The 13,315-nt window shown below is 40.4% G+C and overlaps 2 protein-coding genes across 2 annotated transcripts in view; one reads left to right on the top strand and one right to left on the bottom strand.

The window, feature by feature from the left end:
• Positions 1-13,315, top strand: part of LOC116979505 (serine-rich adhesin for platelets-like) — a 1,930,096-nt gene that overhangs the window by 1,251,702 nt on the left and 665,079 nt on the right. The gene's annotated exons all lie outside the window — the stretch shown is intronic.
• The window catches only part of LOC116980023 (mucin-5AC-like), a 249,282-nt gene that overhangs the window by 173,720 nt on the left and 62,247 nt on the right, over positions 1-13,315 (bottom strand). Inside the window, exon 11 of the mRNA XM_033032093.1 lies at positions 11,817-11,912. Within this exon, the coding sequence (XP_032887984.1) occupies positions 11,817-11,912 (96 nt within the window). The remainder of the gene's footprint in view (positions 1-11,816; positions 11,913-13,315) is intronic.

Genomic DNA, 13,315 nt, shown 5'->3' with positions numbered 1-13,315 from the left:
ATAGCATATGATTTGAATAAATATTTACATTAGCATATATACAGACATAGTGTTTTTCCTGTGGGAGGAGTGTCCGGAGGGGGTGGGGGGGTGATTGGCAGTCACCGAGGTACGTTGTTGAGTAGAGTGACAGCCGCCGGGAAGAAGCTGTTCCTGGACCTGCTGGTCCGGCAACGGAGAGACCTGTAGCGCCTCCCGGATGGTAGGAGGGTAAACAGTCCATGGTTGGGGTGAGAGCAGTCCTTGGCGATGCTGAGCGCCCTCCGCAGACAACGCTTGCTTTGGACAGACTCAATGGAGGGGAGTGAGGAACCGGTGATGCGTTGGGCAATTTTCACCACCCTCTGCAATGCCTTCCGGTCGGAGACAGAGCAGTTGCCATACCATACTGTGATACAGTTGGTAAGGATGCTCTCGATGGTGCAGCGGTAGAAGTTCACCAGGATCTGAGGAGACAGATGGACCTTCTTCAGTCTCCTCAGGAAGAAGAGACGCTGGTGAGCCTTCTTGATCAGAGTTGAGGTATTGTGGGTCCAAGAGAGGTCATCGGAGATGTTAACACCCAGGAATCTGAAGCTAGAAACACGTTCCACCTCCGTCCCGTTAATGTGGATGGGGGTGTGCGTGCCGCCCCTGGACTTCCTGAAGTCTACAATGAGCTCCTTGGTCTTCTTGGAGTTAAGGGCCAGGTTGTTGTCAGCGCACCATGCTGCTAAGCACACCCCCATCCACATTAACGGGACGGAGGTGGAACGTGTTTCTAGCTTCAGACTCCTGGGTGTTAACTCTCCTTTGATGCAAGTCAAATAGGTTTTGTTCCGATCGGTGAAATAGTACGAAAGTTATGAAGATTTAGAAGATTACCCCTCCCCCCACCCCCCTTCCCCCGCACCACCCTCCCACAACCCTCTCCCCCACGTCCCCAAACCCCACTTCACCACACACCCCCTCCCCACAACCCCCTCCCCCACACCTGCACTTACCCACACCCCCCTCCCCCACACACCAGCTCCTCCCCCACACACCCCCTCCCCCACACACCCCCTCCCCCACACCCCCCTCCCCCACATCTCCCCTCCCACACCCCGCTCCCACACACCCCCTCCCCCACACCCCTCCCCCACACCCCTCCCCCACACACTTTCCCACTCCCCCTCTCACCCACCCCTCTCCCCCACATCTGCACTACCCCACACCCCTCCTCCCCCACACCCCTCCCCCACAGCCCCCCCCCCCCCCCACACCCCCCGCCTCCCCCACACCCCCTCTGCCCCACACCCCCTCCCCAGAGTGGTGGAACATTGCTTTGGGGGAACAGGTTGCATTGGGGAAACAGGTGAGTGGTGGAATATTGTTGGGGAATGGGTTGTGTTGGGGCGGACATGGCATCCCATGAGACTGGGACCCAAAGGGTCCAACTTAGTCCAGTTTCTACTTAAATTAATGGGGTGATTATACTAGCGAATGTTTTTATAACTGACATCAAAGTGTTAGGCCACAATATTATACCCCAGTTACGACTGTGTAATATTAGAAATTATATATAATTTTACAAGTAAACTGACAAAATACTTTTCTTTTACAAGTGACTTATTTTTCTCTTGTAATATTCTCCTGACCACACTCTGCTGTTTCTCTAGATTTGTTCAATAATTCTCAGCAAGTAACTTCGAACTGACTGATGGATTGGTCTCTTTGAGAAAGATTGTCTAATATCTTGATTAAGCATCAACTATTGTTTGTCACATGTGTTGGTAAATATTGTATCTTTTTAAGTTTGATCAGTGATATCAATGGATATTAAAACTATATTAAATACATTTTGTTTGATGGAGCATGTCACATAGCAGTAAAAATGAAAATGAAAATGATGAGAAGAAATGTTAAAGCATTGGGGTTAATATTTGGAGTTTTGATGGAACTGAAGAATGATAAAAAAAAGTAGGCATGGATTTTTTTCTCTCTGTATTTTGCACAGGTTTGCCACTGTGTTATTGCATTATTTTTTAATGTATTCAGTCATCAACTGAAAATATTGAATTTGACCATGCAATTTTGATTGAGGATTTCAGCTTGATTTAGAATTCTGCTTTCATTAGTGAAATACCAGGCCATTTCTGAGCTTTCAACTGCTAATTTTAATTTTGTTCTCTATATATACATAGCTATTTTAAAATCAGTTAATTTTACTCTTGATATGTTGGTAAGTAAAGTATGATTTTAAAGTCTGATCTGTGAATGGTGGTGCTGCATTATCCAAGTACCTGGTGATTTGCTGCTAGGGGTGGACGTGGTCGATGCAGTGGCAGTTGTGGTGCTTGATTCTGAGAATGAAATGAAGATGTGACATTAATTAATATTGAAAGGAAATTGGACTCTTTTTGTTTCCTAAGTACAGTAGTGAAAATTAAACCTATGAGAACATTCAACGAATATTTGTATCGATAACATTTAGAGTTTTGATGAAACTTAGGAAACATGAAAAATATTGGCATGAAATTATTTTCACTGTGTTATGGTCAGTATTGTCACCATATTATTGCATAAATGTAATGACATGAACCTTAAAGGCACCTTTTTAAATAGGGTTATGGGAATCTGGAGCAAGCATCCAGATGAAGTAGTTAAGGCAGAAACAATAATAATATTTAAAAGACATTTGGACAGGTACATAGATTGGAAAAGTTTAGAATGATATGGAACTGCCATGGGAACATGGAGCGAGCATCAATGGCTTATCATGTATGGCATGTACATATTGGGCCATATAACCTATATTATTCTGTATTAGACAATTACTCTCTGAGTCGAAGGAAGGTTGATTAGACAAGTTTTATTATGATTTCTAAATTTCCCTTATTTTGATTTGGAGTACGAGTTGAAATCATGGTACCTGTCTCTGATGATGTAGATTCGGTTGTATAAGGTATCATTGTTGTACTTTGCTCTGTGGATGTGCTTGCTGCTGTGCAGAGAAAAGTCAGTTAAATGTCAGTTAAATTACATGGCAAAACTCTCATGTCTACACATTTAAATTGTGTAAAATGTCCCTGGAAGTCCAAGCTGGCTTTAATTATTTGTTTATTTTAATCTGGTGATGCATATTAGCAACATGCAATCAGGTAAATGGCAACTGGTGCAGTGGATCTGGTGCTAATTTCCGAACACAGAAACATCCACAATATTACAAATGATGAATGAATAATTGCCTGACTAGCAACATAATTTTTTTCCATGTGACTTCTTCTCCTCATGTAATGCTCCCCTGACTGCACTATGCTGTTCTGTAGAATTGCTCAATAATACTGAGCAATTAACTGTGAACAGATGGATAGTATGGCCTCTGGGAAAAATTGGTTAATATATTGATCTAGCATCAACTATTGTTTGTCACGTGGTGGGAAGCAATGTATCTTTCGAAAGTCTGATCAGTGAATCTAACAAATAATTGCATTATCCTAGTACCTGTTGTTTCGCTGCTAGTGGCTGCCGTAGTCGATGCAGTGGCAGTTGATGTGCTTGGTTCTGAGAATGAATTCAAGATGTGACATCAATTGTTATTGAAAGTAAATTGGACATATTTTGTTCCATAAAGCAGGTAAAGTGCTGGAGTAAAAATTAATCTGATGAGAAGAAATGTTAACAAAGCATTCAATACATAATTTGATGGATAACATTTGTAGTTCTGATGAAACTTAGGTATCAAGAATAATTTTGGTATATCCTATTTGCATAAGGACATGAACGATACATTAAAGACGGGCAGGGGTGAACCCTGTTTCTTACGGAGTAGGCGGCTAAATGTTGATCGTATAGAGGTGTATAAAATCAAATGAGAATAGATTGGGTGCCTGAATAGAGTCTTTATCGCAGAGTGGGGAAATCAAGAACTAGATGGCACAGAGCGCACAGCTCCATCCAAGACCACAACAAATCGCAGAGATTTGTGGACGTAGCCGAGATCATCACGCAAACTAACCACTTGTCCATTGACTCCATCTACACTTCATGCTACCTCAGCAAGGCCTCCAGCGTAATCATGGACTGTTCTCACCTACGACACTCCCTCTTCTCCCCTCGCCTTTATCCTGTAACTGTAACTACGTGCCGTCTTTCCGTTGACTGGATAGCATGTGAAAAAAAGCTTTTCACTGTTCTTCGATACATGTGAGAAGACACTAAACTAAATTAAATAATTTCAAGGTAAGAAGAGAAAATACATAATATGTACCTGAAGGGAAACCTTTTCACAAAGGGTGATGGGTTTATGGAGCAAGCAAACAGATTAAACGGTTGAGGCAGGAGCAATAATCATATTTAAAAGACATTTAGACTGGTGCATGAATTGGAAAGGCTTAGACCAATCTGGAACTGCCTAATCTGGGATCTTGATGTTTAATCCAAGTTTAGTGATGGGAGAGGCACTTTGAAAATGTGATTGTTGAGTGCCTCACAGAACAGACTGATCTGCTGTTACTTTCAGCTTTACAATATGTATTATGCAGACATAAGGAAGGAAACTAACAATATACTTTTCCTGTTCATATGACGTTCTCGTCTTGTAATATTCTCCTGCTTGCATTTTGCAGTATTAAAAGCATTGTTCAATATTTCTCAGCATTTTACTGTGAACACTTTGTGAGTTTGGGACTCATAACAGAAAATTTTGTTGAGACCATGATTGAGCATTATCTATTGTTTGGCTCTTGTGTTGGTAAGTAATGAATCATGTGAAAGCCTGATCAGTGAATCCTCGTGATGCAAAACTGTGAGCTGATTGATGGTTTGGCCATGTTGAGGAATATTGGTTGATATAATGGTGGAGCATCAGTTATTGATCGTTACGTGTTGATAAGTAAGATATATATTTAAAGTCTGATCAGTAAATCCTGGTGCTGCATTATCCAAGTACCTGTTATTTCGCTGCTAGTGGTGGACATAGTCGATGCAGTGGCAGTTGTTGTACTTGGTTCTGAAAATGAAATGAAGATGTGACATCAATAGATATTGAAAGGAAATTAAACACATTGGAGCATTTATTGAGTACATGGACAGAACCTACTCAGTGAACGGTCGGGCTCTGGGGACTGTTGTAGTGCAGAGGGATCTAGGAGTACAGGTACATAGTTCGTTGAAAGTGGCATTACAGACATATAGGATGGTGAAAATGGCTTTTGGCACATTGGCTTTCATCATTCGGAGTATTGAGTATAGACGATGAGAGGTCATGTTGCAGTTGGATAAGGCTTTAGTGAGGCTGCATTTGGAGTACTGTGTTCAGTTTTGGGCATCATCTTATAGAAAAAATGAGGTCAAGCTGGAAAGGGTGCAGAGAAGATTCATGAGGATGTTGCCAGGACTTGAGGGCGGTTGAGAAAGCTTGGATACTATTCCTTGCAGTGCAGGAGGATGAGGGGTGATCTTTAAGAGGTATACAAAATCATGAGAGGAGTAGGTCGGGTACATGCACAGCACCTCTTGCCCAAAGGATAATTAGAGTATTTTTGTTAACAAAGCATAGCTAGTGCAGTAGTGAAACATTCAACTGGTAAGAAGAAATGTTAGTAAGGCATTCAACGAATAATTATGTGGATGATAAATAAATAATTATCTAAATTTTATTATTGCCATATTTGACTATTTGCATGATATTAATACTTAAACTATTGATTGATTACAAGGGTGACTGCTTTTCTAACTGACATCAACCTAGTACCGGGTAATTCTCTAGAAGAATAATTGCCTGGATAGCATTTGGAGTTCTGATTAAACTTAGGAACCATGAAAAATGATTTCATGGAATATGTATCTCTGTGTTGGGGCGGACATGGCATCCCATGAGACTGGGACCCAAAGGGTCCAACTTAGTCCAGTTTCTACTTAAATTAATGGGGTGATTATACTAGCGAATGTTTTTATAACTGACATCAAAGTGTTAGGCCACAATATTATACCCCAGTTACGACTGTGTAATATTAGAAATTATATATAATTTTACAAGTAAACTGACATAATACTTTTCTTTTACAAGTGACTTATTTTTCTCTTGTAATATTCTCCTGACCACACTCTGCTGTTTCTCTAGATTTGTTCAATAATTCTCAGCAAGTAACTTCGAACTGACTGATGGATTGGTCTCTTTGAGAAAGATTGTCTAATATCTTGATTAAGCATCAACTATTGTTTGTCACATGTGTTGGTAAATATTGTATCTTTTTAAGTTTGATCAGTGATATCAATGGATATTAAAACTATATTAAATACATTTTGTTTGATGGAGCATGTCACATAGCAGTAAAAATGAAAATGAAAATGATGAGTAGAAATGTTAAAGCATTGGGGTTAATATTTGGAGTTTTGATGGAACTGAAGAATGATAAAAAAAGTAGGCATGGATTTTTTTCTCTCTGTATTTTGCACAGGTTTGCCACTGTGTTATTGCATTATTTTTTAATGTATTCAGTCATCAACTGAAAATATTGAATTTGACCATGCAATTTTGATTGAGGATTTCAGCTTGATTTAGAATTCTGCTTTCATTAGTGAAATACCAGGCCATTTCTGAGCTTTCAACTGCTAATTTTAATTTTGTTCTCTATATATACATAGCTATTTTAAAATCAGTTACTTTTACTCTTGATATGTTGGTAAGTAAAGTATGATTTTAAAGTCTGATCTGTGAATGGTGGTGCTGCATTATCCAAGTACCTGGTGATTTGTTGCTAGGGGTGGACGTGGTTGATGCAGTGGCAGTTGTGGTGCTTGATTCTGAGAATGAAATGAAGATGTGACATTAATTAATATTGAAAGGAAATTGGACTCTTTTTGTTTCCTAAGTACAGTAGTGAAAATTAAACCTATGAGAACATTCAACGAATATTTGTATCGATAACATTTAGAGTTTTGATGAAACTTAGGAAACATGAAAAATGTTGTCATGAAATTATTTTCACTGTGTTATGGTCAGTATTGTCACCATATTATTGCATAAATGTAATGACATGAACCTTAAAGGCACCTTTTTAAATAGGGTTATGGGAATCTGGAGCAAGCATCCAGATGAAGTAGTTAAGGCAGAAACAATAATAATATTTAAAAGACATTTGGACAGGTACATAGATTGGAAAAGTTTAGAATGATATGGAACTGCCATGGGAACATGGAGCGAGCATCAATGGCTTATCATGTATGGCATGTACATATTGGGCCATATAACCTATATTATTCTGTATTAGACAATTACTCTCTGAGTCGAAGGAAGGTTGATTAGACAAGTTTTATTATGATTTCTAAATTTCCCTTATTTTGATTTGGAGTACGAGTTGTAATCATGGTACCTGTCTCTGATGATGTAGATTCGGTTGTATAAGGTATCATTGTTGTACTTTGCTCTGTGGATGTGCTTGCTGCTGTGCAGAGAAGTCAGTTAAATGTCAGTTAAATTACATGGCAAAACTCTCATGTCTACACATTTAAATTGTGTAAAATGTCCCTGGAAGTCCAAGCTGGCTTTAATTATTTGTTTATTTTAATCTGGTGATGCATATTAGCAACATGCAATCAGGTAAATGGCAACTGGTGCAGTGGATCTGGTGCTAATTTCCGAACACAGAAACATCCACAATATTACAAATGATGAATGAATAATTGCCTGACTAGCAACATAATTTTTTTCCATGTGACTTCTTCTCCACATGTAATGCTCCCCTGACTGCACTATGCTGTTCTGTAGAATTGCTCAATAATACTGAGCAATTAACTGTGAACAGATGGATAGTATGGCCTCTGGGAAAAATTGGTTAATATATTGATCTAGCATCAACTATTGTTTGTCACGTGGTGGGAAGCAATGTATCTTTCGAAAGTCTGATCAGTGAATCTAACAAATAATTGCATTATCCTAGTACCTGTTGTTTCGCTGCTAGTGGCTGCCGTAGTCGATGCAGTGGCAGTTGATGTGCTTGGTTCTGAGAATGAATTCAAGATGTGACATCAATTGTTATTGAAAGTAAATTGGACATATTTTGTTCCATAAAGCAGGTGTAAAGTGCTGGAGTAAAAATTAATCTGATGAGAAGAAATGTTAACAAAGCATTCAATACATAATTTGATGGATAACATTTGTAGTTCTGATGAAACTTAGGAATCAAGAATAATTTTGGTATATCCTATTTGCATAAGGACATGAACGATACATTAAAGACGGGCAGGGGTGAACCCTGTTTCTTACGGAGTAGGCGGCTAAATGTTGATCGTATAGAGGTGTATAAAATCAAATGAGAATAGATTGGGTGCCTGAATAGAGTCTTTATCGCAGAGTGGGGAAATCAAGAACTAGATGGCACAGAGCGCACAGCTCCATCCAAGACCACAACAAATCGCAGAGATTTGTGGACGTAGCCGAGATCATCACGCAAACTAACCACTTGTCCATTGACTCCATCTACACTTCATGCTACCTCAGCAAGGCCTCCAGCGTAATCATGGACTGTTCTCACCTACGACACTCCCTCTTCTCCCCTCGCCTTTATCCTGTAACTGCAACTACGTGCCGTCTTTCCGTTGACTGGATAGCATGTGAAAAAAAGCTTTTCACTGTTCTTCGATACATGTGAGAAGACACTAAACTAAATTAAATAATTTCAAGGTAAGAAGAGAAAATACATAATATGTACCTGAAGGGAAACCTTTTCACAAAGGGTGATGGGTTTATGGAGCAAGCAAACAGATTAAACGGTTGAGGCAGGAGCAATAATCATATTTAAAAGACATTTAGACTGGTGCATGAATTGGAAAGGCTTAGACCAATCTGGAACTGCCTAATCTGGGATCCTGATGTTTAATCCAAGTTTAGTGATGGGAGAGGCACTTTGAAAATGTGATTGTTGAGTGCCTCACAGAACAGACTGATCTGCTGTTACTTTCAGCTTTACAATATGTATTATGCAGACATAAGGAAGGAAACTAACAATATACTTTTCCTGTTCATATGACGTTCTCGTCTTGTAATATTCTCCTGCTTGCATTTTGCAGTATTAAAAGCATTGTTCAATATTTCTCAGCATTTTACTGTGAACACTTTGTGAGTTTGGGACTCATAACAGAAAATTTTGTTGAGACCATGATTGAGCATTATCTATTGTTTGGCTCTTGTGTTGGTAAGTAATGAATCATGTGAAAGCCTGATCAGTGAATCCTCGTGATGCAAAACTGTGAGCTGATTGATGGTTTGGCCATGTTGAGGAATATTGGTTGATATAATGGTGGAGCATCAGTTATTGATCGTTACGTGTTGATAAGTAAGATATATATTTAAAGTCTGATCAGTAAATCCTGGTGCTGCATTATCCAAGTACCTGTTGTTTCGCTGCTAGTGGTGGACATAGTCGATGCAGTGGCAGTTGTTGTACTTGGTTCTGAAAATGAAATGAAGATGTGACATCAATAGATATTGAAAGGAAATTAAACACATTGGAGCATTTATTGAGTACATGGACAGAACCTACTCAGTGAACGGTCGGGCTCTGGGGACTGTTGTAGTGCAGAGGGATCTAGGAGTACAGGTACATAGTTCGTTGAAAGTGGCATCACAGACATATAGGATGGTGAAAATGGCTTTTGGCACATTGGCTTTCATCATTCGGAGTATTGAGTATAGACGATGAGAGGTCATGTTGCAGTTGGATAAGGCTTTAGTGAGGCTGCATTTGGAGTACTGTGTTCGGTTTTGGGCATCATCTTATAGAAAAAACGAGGTCAAGCTGGAAAGGGTGCAGAGAAGATTCATGAGGATGTTGCCAGGACTTGAGGGCGGTTGAGAAAGCTTGGATACTATTCCTTGCAGTGCAGGAGGATGAGGGGTGATCTTTAAGAGGTATACAAAATCATGAGAGGAGTAGGTCGGGTACATGCACAGCACCTCTTGCCCAAAGGATAATTAGAGTATTTTTGTTAACAAAGCATAGCTAGTGCAGTAGTGAAACATTCAACTGGTAAGAAGAAATGTTAGTAAGGCATTCAACGAATAATTATGTGGATGATAAATAAATAATTATCTAAATTTTATTATTGCCATATTTGACTATTTGCATGATATTAATACTTAAACTATTGATTGATTACAAGGGTGACTGCTTTTCTAACTGACATCAACCTAGTACCGGGTAATTCTCTAGAAGAATAATTGCCTGGATAGCATTTGGAGTTCTGATTAAACTTAGGAACCATGAAAAATGATTTCATGGAATATGTATCTCTGTGTTATGCGTGGCATTGGCACCATATTATTGCACAATGTTTAATGTAGCATTCTTCAACTGAAAATATTGGATTTGTACATGCAAATTTGATTGAGCATTTGCTGTTACTTTTAACATTTTCTACCCGATAGTTACTTAAATCAACTAGCCATTTCTGACCAATTATCCACCTGTAAATATTTTTTTACACATCAACTCTTCCTAATATCTCTCGTTTTCTGGAATTTAGATAGTTTGGTTTACTGTTGTTTGCCAGGTCGGCACTTTGGACAAAATTGCAATATGTTTAAAATGTACTCAATACACTATACACAACTATACACTACACAACCGATGTAAATGGAGATAGCTTCAACGGCTGATCATCCGTGGCATGCACATATTGGGTTGTAGACCCTATTTCCATATATGGGAGTGGCTGCGCTGCCTTGCAGCTGCGGCTCGCCTGCAGTCCGTTTGTCTTTTCTGTTTTTTGTTTTCTTTTGTCCTGTTTTTGCGGTTTGTTTTGGTTTGTTTGGCTGTGTGTGTGTGGGGGGGTGGGTGTGGTGTGTTTTTTGGCTCTTCCTTCGGGGGGATGCGACTTTTCCTGCCGTATCCCCGTTTCCGTGTCCGTCTGCGCTGAGGCCTATCGTGGAGCTGGCGGCCTCCAACTGCGACCGACCTCGAGGCTGTGGAGGCTGTGGAGCAGAGCCAGGACTTACCAACGCGAGCCTGGCCGACTTCGGGACTGTGGTTGCGGTGCGGCACAACTTCCGACCCGACTTTGGAGCCTCGGAGGCTCGGCCGCGGGCCAGTGTGCCAGTGGACGACATCATCGGGAGCTCGAGTTCTGTTTTCCGGAGCTCCCGCAACTACAGCTGCGTCCGCTGGACTGGAGGACGGCAGCTTCGGCAGCTTCGACCGCCCCGGGCCGCGCAGTTTGAACCGGCCCGTTTGCGGAGCTCGGATTCAGCTTGCGGAACTTACCCACCATCACCCGGCGGGGTCACAACATCGGAGGCTTGGATTACCTCAGCGCAGAGGGAGAGCAAGGAGGGAAGAGACAATGACTTTGGGACTTTAAACTGTGTTGAGTGTTTGTTATTTATTCCATGTTATGACTGCAGGCTAAACCATATTGTTTGTTTTGTTTTTGTTTTTGTCTTTTGTTTTTACTTTGTTTGGGATGTGTTTACCTTTTGTGGGACTAAAGATGGAAATTAGCTACTGGCTACAATCTTGCGTATTACATGCAAATGTTTATTAATATGCACTGTCCCTAATAAAATCAATTCAATTCAATTCAATTCAATTCTGTACTTCTTCTACTTTTGTGTGGTGTGCACAGCCTAAAGTTGTTGGACAGCTTGTTCTATTTGATCTTCCGTTTGTGTGCATCGAGTTGGTTGCATTAGTCGAAACAGGGCGGACCACGTGAACATTGCAATATTCCAACCCTTCCATTCTGTATGACACAATTATTCTCCGAGTCTAAGAAAGGTTGCACAAGACAGGTTTTATCACAATTTTCAAATTTACCTGGCCCAGATTTGGAGTACAAGTTTTAATTTATGGTACCTGTCTCTGTTGATGTTGATTCTGTTGTATAAGAGGTCATCGTTGTACTTTGGTCTATGGATGTGCTTTCTTCTGTGGTTGCAGAAATTATCGAATCTTCACAAATGCAGAGAAATATCAGTTAAAATACATGGCAGCACTCTCATGGCTACACGTGTAAAATGTTGCGGGAAGACCAAGCTGATTCAATGATTTCATTTTAAAAAATCTGATAATGCACATTAACATCGTGCAATCATGTAAGTAGTAACTGGTGCATGGGATCTGCTGCTATTTTCCAAACAAAGAAGCATCCACGATATTAACAAATATCACATCGGCATGGTGGCGAAGCGGTAGAGTTGCTGCCTTACAGCGCTTGCAGTATCGGCAACCAGGGTTCGATCCCAACTACGAGTGCTGTCTGTATGGAGTTTGTACATTCTCCCCGTGACCTGCGTGGCTTTTCTCTGAGACCTTCAGTTTCCCCCCCACACTTCAAAGACGTACAGGTTTGCAGGTAATTGGGCTTGGTATAAGTGTAAAATTGTCCCGTGTATGTGTAGGGTAGTGCTAATTTGCAGGGATTGCTGGTTGGTGTGGACTCGGTGGACCGAAGGGCTTGTTTGCGCGCTGTATCTCTAAACTAAACTAAGTAATAAATGAGTAATTGCCTGACTTTTTCTGTCACCAATTACATAGTTTTGAGTCGAGAGAGAAAAGATAAAATAAGAATTTGAGGGGATCTTTACATAGAGGGTGAATCACCGTGGGCAAATGGAGCTAGCGTCAATGGCTGACCATCCGTATTGGGCTGTTGAGACTATTTCCATTCTGTATCTTACAATTCCTCTCTGAGTCTAAGGCAGTTAGTCAGGACATGGGGTGGAAGATTGCAACCTTCATGTGGTCCGCCCTGTTTCGACTAATGCAAACTTACAACATTCTTAAGGGGTTGGACAGGCTAGATGCAGGAAGATTATTCCCGCTGTTGGGGAAGTCCAGAACTAGGGGTCACAGTGTAAGGATAAGAGGACTGAGTCTTTTAGGACTGAGAAAATCATTTTTTACACAGAAAGTGGTGAATCTGTGGAATTCTCTGCCACAGAAGGTAGTTGAGGCCAGTTCATAAGCTATATTTAAGAGGGAGTTAGATGTGGCCCTTGTGGCTAAAGGGATCAGGGGGTATGGAGAGAAGGCAGGGATGGGATACTGAGTTGGATGATCAGCCATGATCATATCGAATGGCGGTGCAGGCTCTAATTGCAACACTTGTGAATTGTGTAAAATGTCCCTGGAAGTCCAAGCTGACTTAAATTATTATTTTTTTTCTATCTGATGATGCATGTTAACATCATGCAATTATGTAAGTAGTAACAGTTACATTGGATCTGCTGCTATTTTCTAAACAACGAAGCATCCACAATATTGACAAAAGATAAATGAATAATTCTCTGACATATTATTGACCTATTTGACTATTTGTATGATATTCCTACTTAAACTATTGGATTGATTAC

Source organism: Amblyraja radiata, chromosome 13 (genome assembly GCF_010909765.2).
Source record: "Amblyraja radiata isolate CabotCenter1 chromosome 13, sAmbRad1.1.pri, whole genome shotgun sequence".
Taxonomy (NCBI): Eukaryota; Metazoa; Chordata; class Chondrichthyes; order Rajiformes; family Rajidae; genus Amblyraja; species Amblyraja radiata.
This window is presented reverse-complemented; position numbering and strand designations above follow the sequence as displayed.